Source organism: Takifugu rubripes, chromosome 12 (assembly GCF_901000725.2).
Source record: "Takifugu rubripes chromosome 12, fTakRub1.2, whole genome shotgun sequence".
NCBI classification, from domain to species: domain Eukaryota; kingdom Metazoa; phylum Chordata; class Actinopteri; order Tetraodontiformes; family Tetraodontidae; genus Takifugu; species Takifugu rubripes.
In genome coordinates this window covers 10,496,655-10,523,422 of record NC_042296.1, presented here as the reverse complement: position 1 = coordinate 10,523,422, position 26,768 = coordinate 10,496,655, and the positions used below count along the sequence as shown (strand labels likewise).

General features: G+C 43.4%; 1 protein-coding gene across 6 annotated transcripts in view; it reads right to left on the bottom strand.

The window, feature by feature from the left end:
- Nucleotides 1-26,768, bottom strand: part of samd12 (sterile alpha motif domain containing 12) — an 81,580-nt gene that overhangs the window by 38,226 nt on the left and 16,586 nt on the right. For 5 of the 6 annotated variants that reach the window (XM_029845149.1, XM_029845151.1, XM_029845154.1 and 2 more), the window contains one exon: nucleotides 23,311-23,451. In XM_029845149.1, coding sequence (XP_029701009.1) covers nucleotides 23,311-23,451 — 141 coding nt within the window. Of the gene's footprint in view, nucleotides 1-15,127; nucleotides 16,092-16,207; nucleotides 16,272-23,310; nucleotides 23,452-26,768 lie in introns of those variants that run through there. The other variant, XM_029845150.1, reaches the window with a different exon arrangement.

The following is a 26,768-nucleotide window of genomic DNA, read 5'->3' as shown; positions in this document are numbered from 1 at the left end:
TTTAACCGTCTCTGGAGGCTAATTTCCATTTGGATGAACACTAAGTGGTAAAAGTGCATTCTCCCAAAGGCAGATAGTTCCAGAAAAAGGGGATGAAAGAGGAAAGAAAATCGCACTTTCTAGGAGTAAAACTCAGTGAAGTGTGGTATATTTTCTGGGATTTGCAGATATGTTCCTTCTATACTGAAGGTGAAACAAGTGTCATCGCTGTAGGATATAAAAATCTGCTCAAGCAGAAAAAAAAATAAACACGTCAGAGGTTCCTGCTGCTGTAATTCCCAGGCTGTGTCTTGTTTGGCACCATTCCTCTCAGTCTTATGGCCACTCAGATTCTGTCCATCCATCTTTCCCCACTTTTATCTGCTGCAGCTGCATCATCATGCCCCCCCTTCCTGGAGCCTTTCCACAGTTTCAGATGAGAAACTGGCAGATAATTACTGTCCCTACACCAAGATCTTAATCAAGGTACAAATGTGATGTGGTCATCAAAAACCTTTGCTGCTATGAAATCAACACTTTGGAGAGCACTCGCTCAAACGCTGAAGACGCACAGACATGAAAGCAGCCTCGCCCCAAACCTGCAATTACACAAGCTGCCTCTTCAGGCAATTTGGTGGCGACTCGCCGTAAATGGAGGCGCTTCCATCGCCGTCACGGTGAAACGGTCGCAGGAGGGAAGAGGAGAGAGCAGTTGTTGTCATTCATCACGAAGCACCGTGAGGAAAGTTTGGGATGATATTGGAGACATCAGTCAGGCTTCCAACAGCAGCTCATCATCAGGAAACAAGTGAAGGAAAAAGCTTTGTGTAGCACCACAAAGAATATTTACCCTAAATGTAGGGGGCAAGTTCATGCTTAAAGGCTCCTTTTTAATACAAAAATAAGGCAGAATGTGTAAAATTCAGACTTGACGGCATGTACAATCCAATGTTATCAGACTATTTAAATATGCAAGAGATATGGGACCATAAACATCTATTTTCAGGGCAGTGAAGCCCAGAAATTAATAATTCAAGCATCTATGATTCCATTCTCATGAAGATAATCCGATATGATCAAAAGCAGGCACTAAAAAACTCCCAAGACTTTGACTCAAGATAGTTTGTGGACTTCTTTCATGTTTCTGACAATTTTCGTTGAGTTATGGTCTGAAATTCTATTTTTCCCAAAACAAAACAGCGCAGAAGAGGACTGAGCGCATTTGCAAGGAGGTAGAACTCCGGCCTGTTACCGGTATTAAATATGCAGCTCAATCCAGTCTTGTTCCTCATCCTCATAATAAGGATGATTTATTCCCATAATGGTGCAAGTCATGTGGTTTTATTTTACTTCAGCAGAAGTGTGAATGCACAATCTGGAGGGGGGAAAAACAAAATCCTTTAAAGTTGAGTCGAAACTGCAGCCCTATGAGACATATTCCTCTCCGGTCTTTGTGCACGGCTGTAAACATTTAGATTTAGTTTATGACCTCGGGAGAGAAGCCGACTCCGTGTTGCTGCCAAGCAGAAGTCACACAAGCCTAAGTATATTTATTCCCCACGAGGCAACGAGTTAATGTCATACGACAGCGACATTCTGCAGCCTCTCCCAGGAAAACACCAGCAAAAATGAGATGCCACGATGATTAATAGCCATAAAAGAGCTGAGGTGGAAACAATATAAATGAAGCAGAACAAGCCAAGACAAAGTTGGGCCATTTCTGTTTGGGAGGTGCACGTGGAGGCCGTCGGTCTCCACCAAATGTAATTTCCAGCAGGTGGAAACAGTGTGAATCCAAATAATCAGGCCGTCTTCCACAGCACTGCAATCAGGCTGGATTCAGGAGGTTTGTGATCCTGCATGTATGTATCTGCTTTCAGGCGTCAGACTGGCTTTGGGGGCTGTCAGGCTGTGAGGGCGGAACCCCTCAATCAGTCGCTGAAACGAAGTGTGTGTGTGTCTGCCGCTGGATGGATGGGCCCCACTCTGCTCCCAGGAGCCTGTTCACTTTAACTGAAGCTCTGCCGAAACACACGCTGAGGCAGAACAGCAGGTCCACATCTGCCATAGAAATGGAATTAGACTGACAGCCCCCCACATACACACACAAGCATATATGTATAAAAGACTCCCAGCAAATAAATAAAGTCAGGCACACTGGCAGTGTGACAGACTGGCTGTGACTCTCCATTAGCTAAAAATCTCATATTGCTGTGGCTGATTTTAGCGGAGAAAATGGAGAGAGAGAAGGAAGGAGCAACAGAGGCCGTGGAAAATGGAGGATCGATGTGAGTGATGAGACCAGGAGAGACAAGCCGAGAAAACAAACGTATGAAATGAAAAGGAAAATTAATAGTCGATAGTGTTGAGGCAATGATGGAAATTCTCATTTGAAGCCAAATGTCTTGAAACATTCTTCATGGTGGAGGGGCTGCAGTTCTTCCGGAGCCGTGCTCCTGGCCCAGTTGGGGTGAGGTCGTGCTGCGTCTCACGCTGCTGTTTGGGCTCATTCTGGACCTGCTCTGGTTTATTTGCATCACCGTTTGATCCCACATGAGCAGCGATACAAAGAAAGACAATCAATTAATTATTAAAAGGCCTGAAAACCCTCTGGCATTTCCTAAGTTCCACACCTTCTGCAGCCCAAGGTCGCAGGGTAGCGAGCCGCAGCAGAAGTGCGTGTAACCTCCTCCTCATCATTAATGTATTCCCCCTGAATAACGAGCAGCGTGGTGCTGTTTAACATGCACTAAACTACCTCCTGGTCCCAAGTCTTGTTGCCTTTCCCAAGTCATCAGCAGCTCGTGGAGAAAGAGATGATGGTGGAGTGTATCTGTGCTCCACTAATCCGTTCGTACTGATGGCAGAGGGGGAAGGGTTAACCGGACCTTCATCTGTCCACACGCTGAGGTCACAGCGCATCTGTCAGAGGTCGGAGAAAGGTGGGACTTTGGGTACACCTTCCTCCAGCCAGCCCATTACCAAGAGATTGCTTTGACCTCCTGATGGGATTACGGAGGAGGTGAAAGTAACCGACCACCCCCAACATATCGGAGAACTTTGGTTTCTAATCTGCCCAAATTCTGGGCTGCTAGAGAAGACGGATGGGCACAAATTGGACCAATTTAATGCTAATAAGACCCAGAAAAAAGTGAGGTCTATAGTACAATTATAGCTGGGCCCTGGATGCTGTGATATCGCTATGGAAACAATAACAAGACCAGCAACAAAGTAAAGACACCAACCAAGTTCATTTTAAAAACCTTAACACGTAGTTGATCCAGATATCTAATGTCTGTTTGCTAAAGCCCAAACTAGATTTGAATATTTGTTATTTCCACTCACGTTAAGAGAATAGCAGTGGATATGTTAATGTGTGGTTATTTGTGCTCCTCAGTGAATCATCTTCATGTTCAAGCTGCCCACCCATCCATCCTGATCATAGCTCCACCCACACACTCGTGTAAACGTTAAAAATATTTTCTCATCTATCAAAAACAGACATAATGTTGAGGGGTGAGGGAAGGAACGCTCATGGAAACGTGCTAATAATGAGGAATCATGATGGAGCACCTACATTTGCAGACCTTTCATTATAAATGTAAAGAACACCCAGCTCCTGATCATATATTAGTCTTACATTTGCACATTCCATGTAATAGTCATGGTTTGGTTTACATTATGGATTCATGGAGTGAGAATGATTTATGCTGAGCCTTGTAGCCTGGCACAGAGGCTGCTCAAGGGAGTAACCTCTTGGATAAACTGGGAAAAATACACCAAATTGTTTAAATACAATGCTCACAACAGAGGTTTTACCTTTTACATAAAGACTTCATGTATATATTTTAATATTAGAGGTATATTTTATATCAAATATGTTCAGATGTTTAAATAGATGACCTTTACTGACAGTAATTACTATACTACCGGTATATACTATTTATTACCATACCATCGACTGTGAAAGTCAAATTCTAGCAATAGTACACATGAAAACATCATGGCTGAATCATGTTTTCTATTAATCATCCGGAGAATATTTAGTTAGACGCTGACGGTCCAGAGGTGACGGTTGGGGGACTGCACAGAGGTCTGGATGACCTCCAGCGGGAGCAGCGTGGCGCCAGGAGGGCGAGCACAGCTCTCCAGTGGAGGACGAAGGTTCGGGCCTTCGTGTTTACAAGAATTCACATTGCTCAAGTGCACTTCAGCAAAAACGATGATTCCATGTTCGCTGCCCTTCCGAGACTGAGACATATGTCTCCATCATGCTGATTTATCCCACAATTAATAAGAATAAGCTGCCTGCAGCTGTTCATTTAAAACTTATCAGGACGGTTTTTACAAATACAAGAGTCAACTGGAAATTTCTGCTGTGTTCATAAAGTGGTTCAAAGCACGACGTGTCTTTCCATTTGTTTTTTCATTTTCAGGTGGTTTATGTTATGTTAAAAATCATCAGGAGCTGTTAGCTGCTAAGAACAATAGTTAAAGATGAACAGATAATCAGTATTAAAGGAATTATTCATTCCTGTCTTTAAATACATTATAAATTACAGCTCAAACGTTTGTGCGACACCAGAGATCTCAGCTTCTCTCCCCACATGTCAAGCAAAGAAATGGACCAAGACTAAATATCCAGTTTTTACTCTGCCTTGAAAATGACACTGAGCCTTTTGTCAAAGTGAAGGAAAGCTGAACCTGAAGGATTCTACGTTCTCAAAAACACCCAGAATACTCCAGCGTCCATAAAAGACCCAGTCCTTCGCACAGAAAGCGTCTCCGAGGCCATTTTTGAACGTGTCCTTGCTGCTCAGCATAATAACATTCATTAAAACAGTCATTAAAATGATGAACACGCAAGACCATCTAATCAGACCAGCTAATAAAGGCTGCTGTGATGTAACTGAAGGTATGTTCGGTGTGGGATTATTCACACTATAATGAATACATTATTACACAAACATTCCACCACCCTCACGCTCAGCGTGCTAACCTTTGTTTAGCTAGCCCCAGCTAAGAAAACTAAAAAAAAGTCAGTGTTGTTTATCAGCTCATCAGATCCATATTCTTGAGCAGCCCAACACAAATTGTGAGAGAAAAGGATGGAAACAGGTTCAAAGGTAGCTGGTGGGTACCCACAGAGAGAAGAGGCTCCTTTCAAATGCTGCAGACAGAATAATACATAACAGAATGTCTCAGAAAATCTGCCTATTAAATCTTTTACCGTCACAGTGAGGATTGAGTGTGTCGGATAATTTTCACTTTTTAAAAAAAGTCCTCTCCAGATGCTGGATTTTAGTCTCAGCCTCCACCAGTGCTGACACCATCTAAACTCTGAAGTCTTCTCCCTGGTGCTTCATTAGCCTGATTCATCTTCTCAACTGACTTACATCATATGTGTTCTGGTGAAGGACAAATACCAGGGTGTGTGTGTGTGTGTGTGTGTGTGTGTGTGTGTGTGTGTGTGTGTGTGTTTCAGATTCATTTAAATTGAACAGAAGCATTTTCTGCACAAAAACGTGAGCATATTTAAAATTAAATGAATGATTGCTAAACTAATTTATTTTCTGCACCACCTCCACTGAAGCTGAATTTCTTTCTCAGGCTTTAAATTAATCTTTGAATTAGACTGAAGTAAATATTTACATGCAGATATTTATTCAGTTGTTCAGGCAAACACAGATGCCCTAAATGACGAGGAAGCTCTAACGGGGGTTTTCCCAGAGGTTAAAGGTTATCCACTTCATCCCCACACATGTAATTCTATATTTGTGAGGACTTTCATAGACGTAATACATTCCCCAGCTCCTTACCCCCACAATCCCAACTAACCCTCTAAAACCCTGACCCTAAACCCAATTCTAACCTCAACCTTAAAACGACGACTTTAAACAACTTAATCTTCAAAAACTCCTTTGAAGTTGTGAGGACTGAAAATGGAGCAGGTACAAGAACACACCCACACACACACACACACACACACACACACACTCTATGAAACCATAATCCAACAGGGTTGGGGGCTCCTGCTTAGAAAAGCTGTCAAAAATGACATTCAAGAAATCATTTAGTGTCCAGAGACGACTTGCGATCACACACATTCACATTTTCAGTCGTTAAGAGTTTATTATCCATTAAAGAAACTGGAGACAGACAGAAACAGCCCATAATTGTTGCTCAGATGAGGGGGAGGCCCAGTTGGTCAGATTGACATCAAATGAGGTTAAAATGGTTTTTAATGTCATGTTTGCTTGACTCAAATAAAACCAGGTTACAGTGAGGGAGCATGTTGGGTCAGAGATGTCAGGGGGGGGGCGGCTGCTCAATATCTGTGTGGTCGTATTGTAATTGTGCGAGGCGAAGATGGAGCAGAACACCTCAGGCTGGATTATTGCCTGCTGAGATTTCCCTCGAGTGTGATGTTGGTTGAACCTCTGTGCGTCTGTCTCACAGAGGTCCCCTCTTTTGTTCCTCTCTCTCTTTTCTTTTACCTCTAGTAGAAAAACCAAGCCTGCTTTCCAGGTCTCACATCACACAGAGGGACTATGGCCCACTTTAATGATGGGGTTTGCTGTTAATATTAGCGGTAGCTTTTCACTTCTGGATCCATTCAGCTTCTAAATGAATTAGCACAATTCATGAACAAACCCCAGAGGACATCAAGCCCAGCAGGACCATCATGAAACTGGGAACTGCAAATATAAGAGCTGCCTGAATTTGCTGCAAATGCTGATACCATCGAAACCTTCTGGGTCTGGATCTTAATACTCCTGGTGCTGCAGTGCTGCTCGGCTGGCCGGAGACAAGAGGCCAAAGGGCTTAAGGGGGGGGGGAAGGAGGAGAAAATGAAGCCCGAAGAATAACGAAAGAGCTGCAACGCGCAATAAACAGTTTCACCATCATCTCATGTTCTGGTGCTGTAAGAAAAACATCCTGTAAGGAGCCAGTCAGTCAAATTGACCTCAAGTGCCGTGTGTGTATCCTGCCAGTGCTGTAAATACGGACTTAATGAATAAGTCAGCGGTGTCGGCGGCTGCTCAGGATTAAAGCATGCGGCTGCATAATTTCCTTTTGACAGAGATCTGATATTTTCAAAGGTCGGCTCTTGGAGCAAAAGAACAAGAAAAAGGGCTGGAAACTCTATCTCATGGATCTTTCAGGATCTATGGAGGCCTGAGGACGGTGCTCAGGGCAGCACACGTGTGAATAAATGATGACCTGATGTCATAGGATGGCATATTGTGACGAACTCTGAAGCATCTGCCTGACATTTACGCAGCGTCCCCACGAGAAGGTACAGAAGGACGGATGGCATCTCCAGAGCTGAGCCTAACAACAACTGATGATGGTGGGGGTCACAGACGCGTCTTCCCCTCTGTGCGCCAAGATTTATCTCAGAACCACTTACAAGCTCCAGACGTCCCAATTCTTATAATTAAATTTTTTTTTTTAAAGCCATCTGCTCGTTCTATCAGAACCAGGTCTCTCTCATCAAAATAAAGGTCAAATCCAGATCAGTCCAACCCAACTTTCAGTGGGGTCGCGAAGCTGCCCAAAGCACAATCCCAACAACTGAGTTGGACTTTGGCAAACAAAGCCCTCGTTCAATTTGACAGATGAAAATGAATCCATAACAGCAGCACCGGAGTCGTGTGATTGGCTCATCCAAATCTAACGAGGCCTCAGCATCAGCGTATAGAGGACAGATTTAAATTAGGACATTTCAAAGAAACCACCAGAGAACTGGAGGCTGGCGTGCAAAAACAGCAGGCTAATTTAAAGCTGCTTCCATACCAGCGGCTAGCGGAGAGCAGCACATCTCCCGTCAGTTTAAATATTCTTTCATTAACAAGAACAGTTCCAGATACTCGTGTTCCAATAATGAGGCCGGATGTTTAATTCTAGGATCTGCAGCACCTACGCTTGATGTCTGTATTTAAACTGGAGGACAATCAACAAGCGCATCGCTGAGGGAAGGAGCTCACTGCCAAAAGAAAGTTAAATCCATCCAAAAACAGGAAGGAGGCCTGTTTTTGCCAACACACAACCTTGGATTTGTCAATGGTAACCCTGAGCTGCGGATGAATGGAGGCGTCGTGTCTTTTTTATGCAAGTGAGATATTATCAGAGCAAAGATGTGTGTGTGCGTGTGTGTGTGTGTGTGTGTGGGGGGGGGGGGTGTTTGTGTGGGAGGGGGCCGTAAGTGTGTGTGAAAATAAGAACTGGCAGTACAAAATATTGCATAATAATTCTCCAACAGCAATGATTCTTGGGCCAGATAAGTGTAAAGGTTGACTCTCGTTTCCATGGTTTCGCTAAATTATCATTGTGGTGAGAAGAATCTCATTCTGCTTGTTTTTAATCGACACATAAACTGTTGCCCATCAAGTTGGAACGTCATTTTTTTGGCCTGGTCTCCTGATTTATTCTAGCAGATAAACCCAAAGCTTGATAATCTGGTGAAAGGTGATTTCTAGTATGTAAAAATAAACAAAAAGAAGGAATTTGCCTGAAAACCTAATTATTTTTTTACTTTCAAACCCCTATATCCTTAGACAAAAACACTTTATATTCATATACCGTTCATTAGCTGGCTGGGCGACTACCTGATCAGTGTCAGCTGTTGTGGTTCCCGGAGGGTCTGGGGGCTCCTACCACTGTGTTACATATGGAACAGGACCTGTAATGCTTTATTAGATTATTAATATTAATATTAGATTAATGCAAATGACATTACCAGCTGCCCCCTGAAGTACAGAGTGAGCTGAGTGTGAGTAGTGCTTCCTATTCATCGGAAATGTCTACGGTGTCCGCAGAGAAGTGGACATCATGATGACAGCTCAAGCTGCTCCACTCAGAGTGAAGCACATAAGTGGAAGTAGCTGAATCTCACCTTCTAATAACCTGGCAGATTATGACTGAGAGTCATGAGCAGCTCCTCTGTGCAGGACATTAATTACAGCAGCTACGCTTTCGGATGTCTGGAGAAATCTCCCAGAGGACACACGGGAGGAGGAATGAGCACTGAGGGAGTGACTAAGAATAGCAGCGCTGGTGGGACGTGTGGGTTGTGGGTTCCTGTATATCAGGTGTGAGCGGGATTTAATTTAAATACTCATGGAGACAATTCCAACCTGGAATCTGGTGAGAAGGGAACACAAACAGCTAACTGGGAACATGGGTGCTTGGAAGCTGAGCTAGAAGATCTGGAGCAGAAACTGAAGGATGTTGTTCCAGTCATGTCATTGCAGACAACTTCCACCCCCTGAGGTCATCACAAACCCTCAAACTCAGGAAAACTACGGTGAACGGCGCCAGTTCGCCAGGTGAATTCTGAACGCGACCATTTCCCCATGACGACGGGAGCAGACTCGGAATAAGGTCTTCACCAGACGGCTGCAGGTCCATGAATGGAAGTACCTCATTTTTCATGATCGACTAATTCACAAGCGAAAAGTGAAAATACGACTGCTGACCTCACAGAGAGGGAACCCTCATCCTGCTAATCCCTCAGGCGACAGGCTTCTGGAGGAAAGTCCTGGATCAACATCTTCGCGTTGGGAAGCCAAACGCAGCTTCCTGTGGGCCCGCAGACCAAATGAGCATGCACGGATCCACAACGTGCAAAACAAAAAGTGACTCACTCCAGCCTCCTCGTCAGTTACCTTCGATCAAACGCGTCACGTGCGACAGGGGAAAATAGGTGCTGCTGCTGCACCGCGACCTCCGGCTCCGAGCGGTTGAGCCAGAATGATGTGGGCGGCGGAGAAAGAGATGATAAAGTTTATGCAGAACATTCCGTAAACTGCATCTGAATCGATGGGAAAGTGCTCGGAGTCAAACTCCTGTCAGGAGGTATTTATATCATCAGGCCAAGCAAACACAAACACTGGACCAGCTCTGCCAACGTCTTTATGGCGAATAAACCGGAAAAGTAAAGAAACAATCTCGTCACCCACAATGCCTCGGGAGTATTCAAACATCTTCTCTTTAATGTTTATCCTGCTTCGCTGACCATAAATACACATTGCTGTTGTCTATCAAAAATGGCTTCTAACCTATCCAAAAGTGATAACACTGCGCTAAATTTAATCTCCATAACAAACATCATCCCACTCAGGGTCTCCTTGTCAGCCATGACAGCCTGGACCAGCAGGCTAACCCAGAAATGCTGCAGTCACTGACGGACCAGCGGAACCTTTGTGTGCACGTCGGCCTTCCAACTGCACTCAAAGACATTTTTTAAGGACAAACAAACCAAAGGAAACTGCATCAGGGGCTGAGGTTAGCGGCTCTTGTCAGGTTTTCAGCATGAATCATGCGAATGGAAGAAAGTTTTACATTGATAATTTGCCAATAAAGTTTGGCTCTCGTAAATATCTGCAGCGAACGCTGTCGCGTATCTTTATGTGTGCACTGTACTAAAATATTGCATTGCCAGGATAGTAAATGGCTGTCACAGCAGAGGCCCCGTCCCGTCTTCATCTTATGAGTTCCCTGCTCCCGTTTTATGGCGGCGGCAGTTAAAACGCTGACACGCCATAACTCTGTGTAATCAAAGGCTGCAACATGGTGGAAAAGCTGGAGATGAGAAAAGTGAAAGGTCAAGTTTGTCGAGACCTGGCTCGGTTACCAAAGGGCTCTCTGTGTGGACACAAAAGGTGTCGTACATTTGTTTTACACCCAACTGCCTTTGTTATGAGTCACGGCTGCAGGCGGAACCAATTACTGCAAATGAAACTATTAGTGACTCATGAAACATGGGTGGGGGGGACTCAGACTGTGTTGCTCATTAGCCATATACTTTCTCCCCATCTGCATAATTATAGACACTGAGCGGTGTGCGTTTTTACGGTTGTGTACACAATCATCTGAATGTTAGAGGTCACGGCAAACACCGCAGCGTGCACGCGTGCATGTGCACGCACACGGGTTAATTACAAGGTGCCTGCAGGTGATAGATGACAGAAGTCATGCTATTAGCATACACATGCACGGGCACAACTGGGAGCCATGACCACATTACAACTGGGAAATTAGGCGGCAGTAAAACTGTCACATGCAGCCGTGACTCCATGCAAGAGCCGCTGGGTTTGTGGACCTTTGTGGACCATTAGCATTGTTGTGCGTGCATGTGATACTCCATAAACACTCAAACTGGCGTCACACCTACGCAGTGCGCAGCGTAACACTGAGGAAAACAGGAAAGACGGGCCTTTTTGGAGAAATTCCTTAGTTTACTGAGATTTCCCTAAAGAGATTTAAGTGGCATTTTTAAAATCAATGTCTCTAGAGAGTATTTGATCTCATTTAAAAGAATAAATATACTACCAGAAGATCAGAATGCCAATAACTGCAAAAACCTCTAAAATATATCATAAACTACCCTTATGAAACAGACTAGTACGAACAAAATCTTCAGTTATTGATAATAAGATTTATATTTGGGTTTGATGACCCCCACACCCATATATACGGTAATATAGAATATTACGACACAACATTTGTCATAATTCATTCCCATGGCTGATTCTCTCTCTTATTTCAGCCATTATTAAGGGTTAATTTGGAGCCGATTCGAGCTGCTGCAGCTGAAATTATATCCATCACACATTTTTATTCGTCCCTAACTGTGTTTAACCGAGCGTTATGCAGCCATGCCATTTTTCCTTTTTAATGCACAGCAATATTACACATTCAGTTATATCATATAAGATAATAAATAAGACTTATGGCAACCAACCAAATTCCCAATATTATGACACAAGTATACTGTGGTGATTGGAACTAGATATAAACATGCTAATGCAAGATAGATATATTTAAAAAAAGAAACCTAATCAATTTAGGTGTCAGGAAAAGTTAGGATAAGATTAAATGCATGTGATTGACTATTTTTAGGGATATAATACACATTGTGGAATACAATATTAATTAAAGTAGAATATTAGATTAGAAGTATTGCAGCGTAATAATGAGAATCCCAATATTGTGTTTACAGACACTGTTGAACAAAGAAATTACTCTTTTAAATCAATACAGAGAGCGGTTGTTAATTGCCACCTTTATTAAAGTGACAAAAAAAAGTGAGGCGGCGGATAAAATCTTTCATCTACAAAGACCCCGGCCCCCCCGACCACCAGTCTTTGAAGCGAGGCGGTAAACGCACGGCACGCGTTCCTCTGGAGTGTGCTACCATCTGTGCTATCTCATCATTAGGTGCAACTTTGATGTGCTGCAATCCCGTTTGCATCTTTCCTGCTTGCAGAAATTGCAACAGGGCAGATTTGCCGTCACCCTCCCCAGCGGGGACCTGCAGGGACACGGCATCCATTTGAGGGATTCGACCCCTACTATTATATCAATAGTCCACCCTGACTGTTATTTAGCACTGCTGTGTTCATCTCTAAAAGACCTGAGGTGCTGAACTTGCAGGGTAAACTTCATTATTTATTGTTTTTTAATATACAGGAATGCGGCCGCAGGGGTGAAGTGAGCGAGGCAATAAATCTGCAGCAGCGGGAAACTACCAGCCTCGCTCATTAGCTGCAGCAGCAGCGGAGGAGTGCAGCCACATCATGGTTACACACTCCTGCGCTCAATCTGAGGACAATCAAATGCTGTAATTATAGTTCAGGAACCTGAGGGGAGGGGGGCAGAAACCTGTGGGGGTAAAGGACTGTTGACCAGCACAAAACAGGGCTGCACAATCAAGAAAATGCAGGAGGAAGTTAAATCAGAGGCTAGAAAATAGAGACTCAGCTGCTGCTTCACACACTGGAAACAGAAATTCATAGTTTAAAGAAATGAAACCCATTTAATACTGTAAAAGTTTGCACACAGACCACCCTCTATAGGTTGTGATGCTGGTTATTACACTGATGGCAATGAAAAAAAAACTGAATTAAACTGCAGAATTAGTGTGGATCCATCATTATCATCATCTTTGTCATCATCGGCGATTAACGATTTAATGGAGAGACCGTCTGATAGTCAGAGCTGGTGAAGGAACGACTGAGAGATGTGAGATCAATCACACAGAATATGAAAAATGGCTTTCAAAAAAGTGCCTTTAATCTTCTGACAATGCAACAAACTGGTGCTGATGTGAAACTTGTGGAGATGCGGGGGCCCCTGCCTCTAATGACTCCCCTCTGTGAGCCAGCTAAATCTTTAAAGGGGGGCCGAGTTTAGCCCCCAGCCCATCTCTCTCGCTCTCTTCTCCTTCTCTCCCTGGTAGCGAGCACTCACCACGTGGGGCTCGGAAGCCTGAGAAAGTTCAAAGAGCAGCTACCTGACGGTGTGCACGTCAGACTGGCTGTGTAATTACAGCCTGAACTACGTGCAGCCGTGACATAAACACATGCAGATGCTACGAGCACAGAGCAAATATCATACACAGAGGATTATACTATTAGCTATTTACGAGAGGTGAAATTTCATTTCCATTTAAGCCCGCCAGCAACGCTTGCCTCTAAATATTTATGAAGCGATTAAAAACAAGTTAAAAATAAATTAAAAATCTGAGGATTACGTTCCCGCCGTGCCGTTGTGCTTAAAATGCACAAATTATTTACATTTAGTTCAGCTTAAAAGTCAAAAGTAAAATTAATGATCAGATTGTCAAACTAAATGTCAATTTCAGCTCAAAATTCATTAGGACACAGATTAATGAGGGAACCGAGCATTCACAACAGGCACTCGCCTGGCCCCGCCCACCGCAGGGCCCCACCCATTACGGGACTCCGCCCTCTACATGACCCCGCCCTCTGTAGGACTTCAGCCTGAAGTCATTAAAGCCATTTAGCACAATGTGCAGCTTGGATAAATAGGCTCCGATTTCAGCTCAATTCAGTGCAGCTCTTTTCTTTTTATGTCTCCTAAATGACACTTAAACACACAAACAATCATAATGGCTGTAAGATTGGAACAATGAAAAGCTGCAGTACGAACTGGCTCTGGCAGAAGTCAAGCACAGAAACACTAATGGAACCAATTACAAGCGACGCCGGAGGGTCGCTTTTTATTCATGTCTTGCTTTAATTTCAGATTTTTTGGGGTTGTTTTTTGCTGCCCCTCATCTCCAATAAGGTTTTTCACTGAGACGTTAGAGTGCACAAGAGTACAATGACACTAATTAGAACAGTGTTGCAGGGCTGTGACACAAACAGGAAACAGTTCTCCAGACTTCCTGTTAAAGCGCCTGTTTGTTTTAGGCTGCACCAGGTACAAGCTTCCTCTTTGAATCCACGGTATGAACCATTCTTTCCATACTGGCTCCATTCATTATTATTCTGCTGGTAATCGGATGATAAACGACTGTGTTCCTTCAGTCAATGTCCAGTTGCACCTTTTCTTAAATACAACGTCAGTTCATTAATAGCAAACAGTTTCAACCCAAAGCCATTAACAGCAGCCCATCCATCGTGTGTGAGCTTCGAGAGAGAGATGTTGGAATAATAATGGATGTTCAGGTGTGGCGCTGCCCCATTCTTATGTACAACACCATAAATCCTTCATAGCCAATCCCTGATCCCAGATTAGCAGAATATACATCACTTCCTTTTATAAGCACTGCTTACACCTCGTATCTCTCTCTTATTATCCTTTCAACACCTTTGCCTTGCTCGCCATTTATTGAGTTATTTTAAGGTGATTTAAAGTCAAAAGAAAGAAATTTCAGGATACGAAGGTCAAAAACACGCTACCGCTGCTACTCGCAGCTCGCGGAGTTTAGCGAACGCAAACATGCTTGTAGCTGCTCTGCCATTGGCTATCGCCTAGCATCTTCCTGTCATCCCATTGGCTAGGAGGGACGTCAATCTGTACAAGTTTGTGTGTATCCCAGCGTCATCTTCGTTTAATTTTATTTATTGTGGGTGTTCGTATGTTTGTCCATTAGATGGCGGTGTTACCACAAGTGTTAACGTTTGTTGCTAGTAATGACGGCTAATGTAACATTAGCCTGTAATAAAGTTAATTTTGTTCCTGGAGAAGCCTTGCACCGAATTCCTACATTTATTGTGTGGTGATCTAATTGTAACATGTTTTGATGCATTTTTATGATTCATTAAAAAAAATATGTCCGAAGTTTTGGGGGCTTGGAACGGATTAGGGTATTTAAATGGAAAACGCGTCTCTACTTACGTAATTTACAGGTTACGAAACAACTTCTGGAACAAATTAAATTCATAAGTAGAGGTCCCACTGTATTTGTTATTCTCAGCTGCACAGAACCTTCCATCTACTCGCGAACCCACAAACATGGCTGCAGAACTGTCCTTTAGGTGAAGACAGACAACTGGTTGCAAACAACAGAGGTGAAAGACGAGGACGTCGACAGGACACACTGAGGTGAGTGTGTGTTCTTTTGCTGCTGGCAGCCCTTGGAAGCCCCTACAAGACTGTTTTTATCCACAATATTTTCATTGTTTCAAACTAATTTAATCACAAGAGAGCAACAATTGTCTAATCTTTTATATCTAGGTCGCAGATAAAGCACAGACTGTAAAAGAGTCATTTCAGAATGAAGTTAAATTCAATGATATCAGTGAATAACAATGGAGGTCATGTGACAAACATGTGATTACTTTCGGGCTCCAAACCTCACAATATATAGATGGAATGCTTCCTCGTGTTTTTACAATAGATATTAAATGAATGCCTATCACTGGATGTGACTCTGACACGTGTTCTAACTCCCAGCAAAACCAGTCCCTAATGTTTGAACTTCAAAACTGGGTCATTTCCTAATCACTATAACGAGCCCAACAGCAGGCAGCAGCCTTATATTAGCACATTAATGTGTCAGCTCTAATGATGCATTCAGGGGCTGCCCTGGCAACAAACTACAGCCAACACAACTTTTTCGATTGCCATTTTTCTTCTTCTCCATTACAAGCGCAGAGTAAAAGTCTGGAGCCAGAGCTCAGGCATGTTTATGGGGTAATGGCCGGTCTCAGAGTGCCTATTGATCCAAGCTGGTAAGACCGTGAGCAAATGCTGGGAAGCTGAATTGCTGGAGAGTCTGTCCTGTCCGTTCCGTCTGGGCTCCTGGATGTCCGGAGGTGGTCGGGCAGACTGAGTGGAACCAACCGCACAGCGACCTGCGCAATGACTTTTTAATGGCTTCTCATTTCATTATAAATAAATTTATGTGGCTCCGGGTGAAACTGCATCCGCTGCTTCTGATTTAAAAAGACATAAAAAAGCCTTCACGGACCTGAGAGGCGGGTCCAGTTCAAAAGAGTCCACCCGTCTCACTGCGACCTCCCATTTACTGAACTCTGCAAAATGCATGAACTTCATTAAGTTTACATGAGTGACGGGATTCAGACGCTGCCGAGACACGACCTTTGTGGCCCGGTGTCACATCCGTACAAACGGTATATTGATGGACAAACTCCCTGTGAATTTAATCGTACAGCAGTTACACGGTGGCAGACGAGCCGCTCGACCCTGCAGGCAGTCAGCAGCTGAAGCCCGCAGAGACCAACCCGCCACAGATCCCACGTGGGTCAATAACACGGAGGAAGAATCCACCGGGTCACAAGTCTAGCAGTCTGACCAGTCAGCAAGGCCACCTTCAGCTTTAACCTTTACAACTTTAACAGACATTTAAAATCCAGCTCTTTTCACTGCTGGCTGCTTTTTTAAACTTATAGAAAAGTCTCTCCTCTTCACATTTTAATTCCTGTTAGAATTTGGACTATTTCTCCATATAAATTCTTATAGTAAGTAAATCTGATATACTTTTTTATATGTTGAGCATGTTAATGGATAAAAAACTGGAATCTTTACAAATCTAAAAACACTTTTTTATGCTCTGTCAGTCCATTCTTGAGGACCTGGGAGAGAAAAGTTGGCTCCAAACTCGTGTGGCTCCTAACGGGGACTGTACAGAGTCTGAACTTGGGCAGTACTTTCTGAAGGTCAAATTTAGGAAAAAAAAAATCAACCCAAATTTTTGGAAAAGCCAACATGTTCGAAGTAGAAGAAACTGGATATTTCTAACAGTCAGACGGGGATCAAACAGCTTTTGGGACTCTCTCCAGACTGGACAAACGCTGCGATCAGTCTTGGACCGAACGACGACTGACGCTCTTCTCGCCAGAACACTGAAAACCAGAGGGTGACACCACTCTGTCCAGTTCCTCTTTGTTTCCCATCACCGCCAGATGTAATCTCAATAATTGATGTGGTTCTGGATGGAAACGAACGTTTTCAGCTGCGATGGTGCCAACAGAATGAAACGAAGGACTGCGTGAGCCTGGGGCACTTTCACCTACACACTCCTTCCTCTGCCTCTTTCTTCCAGCTGCTTCTTTCTCTTTTCTCATAGCTCCGAATTCTGGCCGTCTTTCAGCCTCATTAACGGAGCCACACAGGTCGCTCACAGTGGGCTTCATCCAGCTCGGGCGTCCTTGAGAGCCATGAGTTGGAGGTAACAGGGGCTCTGTTGTATTCTCACAGCCCTCATTTCTCCCTGGGTGAAGACAGATGAAATGTGCTTCGTCTATAACCTTGACGCTCATCTATTCGCCTTTTGCCATTTTTCCGGAAGAAAAACGAAACAAAGAAAAGACAAAAAAAAAAGGGAAAAAGGAAATGGAGGACTGGCAGTCCAGCGGAAAAGTGTTTTGGACTGAGGGGAAAGTCTGTAATTGGGGGCCTTGGAGGGAGTCTTCATTGTATGTCAAGAAGAATTATAGCTGGCGGTTCTGCTTTGTCAGAGGACTGTGGCTCTTTTCAAAACACCAAGTGATTTCTTTTTTTTTTTTTTCTTTTTTTTTTATAAATTTTAAACACGACTGGACTCCATCTACTAATTGCACGAACACCACATCCTCTATGGGGAGTCGCTTCTTTCAATACTGCTTCAATTTGTCCTAGATGAATGAACCTTTACTTTCACACCAGTGTCTTCAGCGCTGTTTGTTTCAGAGCTACAGGGTGGCGTCATCGACTTCTGAACTTTAAATTCAAAGAATCACTTGGGATAACGCTGTAAGATGTTGTTGTGCCTCCTTCCCTGCTGGTCTTTACTGTCTTTACTGGGCTCCGTTTTGGTTGTGGGATGGAACAAACCATTTTCTTATTCTGTGATTCTCTCCCTGGACTGAATCCCGTTGCTGGGTTTTTGCTCCTAATCCTAAACAGTTTTTAAATATACTTAATTACACCGCAGCATTTGTAATACTCAGTCTTCTTTGGAATCATACGACAAACCTGAAAGAATCGGCAGAATTTTTGCGATGTAACTGATGTGAGGTGATTTTCCTTGACTGTCTACACCTCTGCAGATGAGAACATCACTTATACACTTCTCATCCCCTTAATGACATCTTTTATTCGCTGAGCTGCAGATGGAGCACCTTCGGAGAGAAACCTTCTGACAGGAAACTAAAAAAAGGAATTCATTTGACCTTCGCTCGAAGCGAGAAAAAGCCAGAGATGCAGAACAGAGAGCAGGACCGGAGGGAGAGAGGTCTGGATGTAGTCAGGGGAGGTTTAAAGGGGAAGTAGCCCCACAGAGGGCAGATTCCTGAGGAGAGAGGTGGGATAATGAGAGTTCTCCCCTGCCCACCTGCTCCAAAGGATGTCTGAAAAGACCAAAGCAAATGTTAATCAAGTCTTTCTCTCATAAAACCTGAACTCTGCACTTTAATTCAACAGACTACAGGTTATCACACAGCACCAACGTCTAGCTGCGTGTCATAATTTCACTTATATTTACCGGTACTGTGTAAATAGCAGCTGAAGTCTAAGCGTCAGAGCTGGTTAAATATAATAATAAAAATAGATCTGAAATTCCGCCCATGAAGGCAGAATGCTACTTTTAATGAAGCGACTCATCAGCGTCTCTGCTGCGTTTCAATATTCACCTTTAAGAATGAGGGCCTGATTGGTGCCAAACTAATATTATTCAACATCTTGCTGATTAATTGTGAGGTTTGTTGGGAATTAAAGGCCTTTTTAAAGTTACTGATCCAAGAACTGCAGTTTTTCTACCTGATCTTCAGTTGAGCCTACTTTGGTAAAAACTGACTCTCATATGTTGAATCGGACACAAAGACGAACTGAAGCTACTCAGTGAGACTCTGACTGAACATCGTTCTCTCTAGCGCATCTGAAATCAGGTCATGTGGAATGTTTGACTCCATTTGTGACAGAGAGGAAAACGGGAGCGTGAGCCTTTATAAGCAGACGTGACAGTAACCTGTGCAAAGGCTTGATGTGAACCACCATGTGACACCTGAAGAAGATGAGGGCAGAAGAGCTGTAACACATACATATTAATTATTAGCTGAGCACCTGCAGGCTTGTGTCTCATAACAAGGGTTTATAACCAATAAGCAGCCAGCCACCAGCGCAGGCACGTCCTGTGAGGTCTGCTGCGAGCAAACTTCTCACCAACTTCTAATAAATAAAGCCAAAAAAGCACAAAGGAAAAAAAGACTGGAAGCATGAAGCTATGTCTAATTTCTCCTAAAGTCTCCATCTTCTATGTGAAATAGGTTTCTGTTGCAGCAAATGAAGCATAAACAGCAAGCTGGTGTCTACATTCACAGATTAGCAGCCAATCCTCCCAAAACCAGCTTCTATTCAGCTCTGTCAGCTGTGTAATTCAAGTTTTTGTTAGGAGTGATGATTTCACAAGCCCATAATGGCATATTTACTGACACCCAGCTGTTATTGAAAACTCTAGAATGATTAGAAGCATGAAATTGACTATAGAAGAGGAGGAGAATAGACTGAAATGTCTTACCAGCTTCCAGTCTTCACATTAGCGTTCATTTAGAGAGATTTGCTGCAGTTGCAGGAGGAATTTCAACAGTCTGAACTGTTAAATGCTATTATCAGCAAAACAAGCTAATTAATCACAGTTCTCATTTTACGCCGTCTCCACTCGTGACTTGGTGTGATGTCACAGACATTAATAGAAAGCCATAAGTCACACTAATCCATCTGGAGACAGAGTTGGGCTCTCCCTCAGGACTTGTGTTCTTTAGATGGTCTTTTTAAAGCTAACTTTGAAACGTATAATGAGTGTGTCTGCATTTGGGACGGACCTGAGGTGAATCTGCACAGACATCTGTCGTCGTCCTCACTGGTATCGTCTTTGAGATCATTTAATAAAACCCAGTTTTACATGTTTATTAAGATTCTCACCGGATTTCCCTGTTTTCTAATACATGTTGACGTTAAAACTTTTCATTTGGTTGATTTTATCTGGTTTCATTTCCTCTATTTAGACACAGTAGATGCAGACAAAAATGCCTTCAAATCTTACGCTAAAATGTCGAAAACAAAAGACCCTTTAGGAAAGATGTGGATCACTTTAACATGGACAGTAAAGAAAGGGTTTGTTTAAACAGGAAAAAGTTTTTGGGGGGATAAATCCCATCATGGCAGCATTTCTCAGTGGCCTTAGGACCCTGGAAACCACAGTGTTGTTGCCTCTAATGCAGGTGGAGGTCAAGAAGAAAACAATAAAAGATATAAAGGAAGGTGAGTGCACCCTGCTGGGGTCCTGCCCTGGAGCCAGCCAGCCAGCCAGCCAGCCAGCCAGCCAGCCAGCCCCCTCTCTCCACAGGCACAGAAGAGAATGAAGATACAATAAATACACAACTTCGACCAAAACATTCAAATCCTCTTATTAGTTAAGTTATGCTGGGTGAAAGAGCATGAAATACAGTCAGGCAAAGAGAGAGGCAGCCCCTGTGGTCCCGAGGCTTTGCTAATAGATCCAACCAATCCAGTCCAGATGTTTGCATCCAGACTGTGATGCAAACTCAACCAATTCTAGATGTGAGGGAATATCTTCTATAACAGCAATGTGTTCTTCTTAGAATGAACACAATCACAGAGTCGCTGAGGTTTCAAATAAAACCCATTCTTGACAGAAATGTGGTGGAACTACAGCTTCAATTAGCTCAGAACTGCATCAGTCCGTGTGTCGGTACCGGTATCTCTTTCCGAAACCCTTCAATCCCTCCCTGTTGACTCAAAGGAAAAAGGGATGAGCTTCCATTCATCTTCTCTCCTCCATCCTCACGACAGAGAACGAGGGAGGGGTGGATCTAATTATTTCCCTCCCGTGGCCCTGTGAGCCTTAAAGGTTAATCACTGCCCGTCCAGCTAATTCTGCCTGGGTACACTGCAGTAATTACAGCACCTCACGCTCCCCTCTCACTCCATTGTGTACCTCACTCGCTCCAGTGCTCTCTCTCTCTCTCCTTATAGATAGTGGATGTCCCTCGCTCTCTCCGATTCCACATTAGCTTGTAGCTTCAGTAAGACGTCTTACAGTTTTCTCTGACATCTGTTGAAAGTGTAACCATGTTGGGTTTAGATTACACCTGAAATTTGCTGACTTCAGCACATCATTCATATGTACCTATCTTACACCTGTAATGGAACATTTTCTGTAAAGCTTCTTATTAAAAAGACCATTGAGCTAATTAACCATACATGAGGTAGACTACTTGTCTTTGAATTGCCATGGATGACCAATGAATTCTACAAGACTGTAAAGAAAAATGAAGGCTGCTGTAAAAGTAAAGCTATAACAGCGTTGCTACCCTCTAGTGGCAAGGTGCATTAAATAATAGCCCCCAGCCTCCCATCATCTGAGAAGACATCCCAGGAGTTATCAAGGAGCCTGAGGTGATCCTCCATCAGGTGAGTCGCAGGGTTCCATGATTGTCAGCTGTCAGGAAACAGATTTCCCGACTGGTTTGTGTCTGGCAGTGATCCTGGGAGTCTTTGCTCCAGTATGAAGCACAGTTACCCTGGAGGTGACTTCGTTATAAGCAGCCTTCCTGCGACAGAACCAGTGCTGACCTGCTGATCTGTCCATCCGAGTTATTGATGCATTTCAATAAGAAAAGAGGAGCAAATTATAATGACACGAGTTCTACCCTTTGAATCTGCACAGTCTAAATAGTTTTGTCTTTCATTAATGGAAAACTCCATTGCAGTTTATTCTCCTCAAAATCTTTACCAGCATTTTTCGGCCATGAATATTAAATCAGATTCACATCAAATGGACAGTATTAACCAAAATATACTTATTATATCTGCTTTTTAAATCCATTTACAGTCAACATAATCAAACATTCATTATCAGAAAAATGAGAAATATCTGAGCTGTGGAAGCAGCACAGACTGATTATGGAAGTGCTACGGGGAGCTGATGAGGAGGTCAGCTGCCGAAGCCGTGTGAGAGCAGGAAGAGGAGACCACGGAGGCCGGAGGTGTTCAGGAAATGTGAAGCAGTGGGTAAAATGAGAAGAGAAGGGAGAGAAAACTGCAGGGAGCTGCAGTGGAGGGTCCATGTAGCACAGGAGGAAGCCCAGCTTTGGCTGATAAACCCCTGAGTTACTGGATGTCTTAATTTGGTCAAAGGTTGATCATTTATTTTAGTTTGAATAGAAGTGATTCAATTTTCATTTATTTTATTTTTAGTGAGTCACAAAGATTAAAGACAAACGCTGTCAGAGCTGTAGATCATGCTAATGTCTGGGGGGGATGTATGGATAGATGTGTGTATGGATGGATGTATGGATGTATGGATAGATGTGTTTATGGATGTATGATAAATGTATGGATAGATAGATAGATGTATGGATAGATGTGTGTATGGATGGATGTATGGATAGATGGATAGATGTGTGTATGGATGGATGGATAGATGTATGGATAGATGTGTGTATGGATGGATGTATGGATGTATGGATAGATGTGTGTATGGATGGATGTATGGATAGATGTGTGTATGGATGGATGTATGGATGTATGGATAGATGTGTGTATGGATGGATGTGTGGATAGATGTGTGGATAGATAAATTTATGGATAGATGGATGTATGGATAGATGTGTTTATGGATGTATGATAAATGTATGGATAGATGGATGTATGGATAGATGTGTTTATGGATGTATGATAAATTTAGGGATAGATGGATGTATGGATAGATGTGTTTATGGATGTATGATAAATTTATGGATAGATGGATGTATGGATAGATGTGTTTATGGATGTATGATAAATTTATGGATAGATGACAGATGACAGACAGGTGGTTGTTAATCATGCCTGATTCATCAGTTCTCGCCTGCTTTAGAAACGCAGCTATCGCCATGACTACCGATGGCACACATACATGCAGCAGTGTAAATGATTTGAATATTTATCAGGATGCGAGCTGTGAATAATCCCCCCCCCCAGATCCAGCGTGTGCTCTGAAAGGCTGCTGGTTTGAAGCCTGTGCCAGAACACCCTGTGCTCCCTTGAGAGGGGAAATGCTGAGTTTTCTACCTTGCGTGAGAAGCTGGAGGGTTCTGACTTCCTCCCGCACCCGAAGCTGTAGAACCTGTTGCAGGATGTGCTGCCGCTGAACTTCCTGCATGATGCCCATTCGCTCCAGTTTCCTGTCGGTCAGTCTCATCAGAGCGCGTCCTGAGAAAAACAGATACATCAATGAAAAGAAAGAAAAGCTCCAAACTATTGTTGCTCACTCACGTGATTGTTGTTCACAGAGTTTTGAAGTTTTGGTTCACCATTAAAGTTAGAGGTCGCATGACCTTCAGTCAGAACGATGCACTTTAATTCAAAAGCCATAAAAAAGACTGAACTGTGTTTGGAATAGCAGATAAAGCTCTATTTCCCCTCCATTGTTATGGATTTCTAGAAAACAAAGTCTAAATGCAAATTTCTTGTAATTAAAGATAAATATTGGCCTTCAAAGTTTCATCGTTAAAATAAATACTTTTCATGAGGTTCAGTTTATCATATAAATTGCATACATTTTTCATTTTCCCTCCCTAAAATGTGAATAATTTCATAATGTCCTTCATTTAATCATCCATTTTTTAAAGGCAAGTTTGTGTGGTTTAACTTAAGACCAATGATTTTCTTTGTAAAATTTCCTTTCTAAACTGTTGTTGGTTAGTTCCAGGACTCTCATTGTTTGATTGAGATTATTACATCTTTTGACCAGCACCATATTCTTTTGACTTCAGCCAGGTGGCACCTAAACGCGTCGATGCTGCCAAGTAAAAAGCCTGAATAGAGTCTGAAAGGGTGAAAACAAGGCTTCAGAAATAAAAAAAAGATGGCCGACACAGAAATAAAAAAAGAATTAGATGAACACGCTGATAAAGGAGAAAACCAATGTGCACGCAACACATGCTGCTAAAAGTCTATAAATATTGACCAACCGTCAATTGGCACCTCCTCTTGTAACCAAAGATAGATTGGCATAGCAACAGAGGCTCGTCTTTGCTGCTTTCATGATTCTGGCTCAAACATTGGCGGATATTTAGAAGCTGTGACGCTATCTCGGAGATTTCTTTCATTTCAGCTAACAGCAGTTGACCTTCTGCCTTCAAACTGGAAAGTTTTTGTCGAAAGACACCTTTGTCAAATAAGTTGGTCCATAAAGAAACATCAAAGCATCACATGACCATAAGCCCACTCTTGTAAATGTACCCATATATCTGCATCTGTACATGTGATCAGCTGGATATTGAGATAAACTAGCGTCTCCAAAATGACACGAAAGGGAGAAGAAATTAACAGGGTGACCCCCCCCCCTTCATGGACAGGGGGACAGAGGAGACTGACTGAGGACAGTGGGGAAGAGAACTGACCCCATGGACACAGTAGTGGGCCCGAGGACAGTTCTCCTAAGGCCTAAGATAAGAAAAAGTCCCAACTGAGACGACTGACCGACCGGCCACAACACTCAGATCCATCATCTCGCGTTTCCTGAACGCACCACAAAAAGCTGTTCCGGAAGTTTAATCTGGATCTGGATCCCCGGATCTGATGTGTCCGAAACGTTACGAATGGGGCAATTTCTAGCATATTTACAGAAATGTGGGCGTGGCCTCGCCATGTTACCTGGCAACAGAAGTGAAAAAGAAAGTTTACTTTGAGATGTTTGTGGTGGGTTTTAGTGCAGGGAACACCGGAGTTTGTCAACGTGGGCCAGCCGTGTGTGAAAATTGCTTTTTCAAACTAACGTCAATAACGTTGATTTAAATGATTGCAAGAACCTGAATTTGGGTTGAAAATGTAATTCATGTCAGTGTGTTTGAGGTTTATTCTTTCTTTTGGATTTGAGCTGCTGTTTCCTCCACTGTCATGATGGAAATTACAGGTGGATAAAGAGAGCAATTTGAGGATGTCAAATGTTGTCTCGCCTTATTTTAGCCTCAAATAAACATGGAAATAATACTTTCAGCATCTTTTTAAGTGGACACTCCCTCCATTTCTCCCATTTTAACGTTTCTCCTGCATCACATAGTTCAGTTCCCACCAAACAAACAAGGGCTCAAATGACCACACAAACATTGCAGAAACTTCACACACAGTGGAAGCGAGCGTGTGCGTGTGTGTGTGCGCGGGTGTATGTGTACAGCAGTGTTTGGCGGCAGCAGATGAATCTACAGCCACGGAGGTGATAAATGGGAGCTTAAACTGTGCTGCACAAACATACGCAGGGTGAAAGGAAAGTGTGGGAAAACTGGGAATATGCGCCCTCCTGTCACACCAGCACGGCACAGACGGAGCAGCAGGCCTCCGCTTCTTAGAAGATAAAGCATCAAGGTCAAGATCACCATCGATGCGAGATGCTTCTCCCACTTCAGCCGCGCCCTCGCCACGATGACCCTGCCGTGCAGAGACACCTGGCTGATACAGATGACTTCCACATCGCAGCTAATGCACGTAGAAATCTCGCATGCAGCCGTGCAGCCATGTGCCGGGTGATGCACCTGACCTCCAGCAGGAGCAGCTTAACAAGTGACCGTACAACATTATCATTGTAGGACCATCCAGAGGCAGCATGATGTCAGTGATGATGTTAACCTCTAATACAGGAGAACCAGCAGGAACAGCAGGAACCATGACTGGTCTCTTTCAGTCTGCTGGTCATTAGAGTAAAGCTGTTGGTTAACCAAAGCTAACGACCTCAGGCTCGCCGATGTTCATTCCGCCAACACCATGACCTCACAACTGGAGGAGAAGGTTTGTGTGTAGCACTTATCCAGGCACTGACGCTGTTTCAGCTAAGCCGTCTCGTCTTCAGCGGCTCCTGAGGACTCTCAGGAGGAGCTCGGCTCAGTGCGATTATTGTGATTGAGTCATGTGACCGCCGTGCTGATGAGAGAGGCTGCCGTTTATTTCTAAATCTGTAATTTTCCCGGTCATTGCAGCAGTTCTCATGGGGACAGGAACACTAATGACTTTAATAAGGGGAGTCCATTCTTTCTAATTCCTCACAGTTTGATCCTTTTCCGCTCATTTCCTAATTACAAAGGTGGACAGAAGAATATTTTATCAGCGGATCTGTGAAATTAAGTGTCCGAAATGAGATAAATGACATTTCCTGCAGCCACAGCTGAAGACACGGAGACGTGGACTCTCCCAGTCCTCGTTCTGTACAACAGGAGCCCAGTTTGGGTCAAACTGAGCTGCAAAGAGCTGAGAAGAGCCCCGACTCTTTGTTTGTGCTGCTGCTGCCGTCTCCTGTGTCTCTGACACCAGGAAGCAGGACAGGACGCAGGTACGAGCCTCCTTTCCTATTACAGAGCATTAATTATTCAGTTCGTGGACCCACTCTACAGCCCCAGAGGGGGTTGAGGGATGAATTCAGATACAAATAACAGGTTTTAATTTCCTGACACGGATGTTTTGGATTTGGTTGTCAGGCTTTACCTGCGGCTGAGGATTCCTGCCTTTCCTTTTCCTCCTGTAATCCATATCATCTT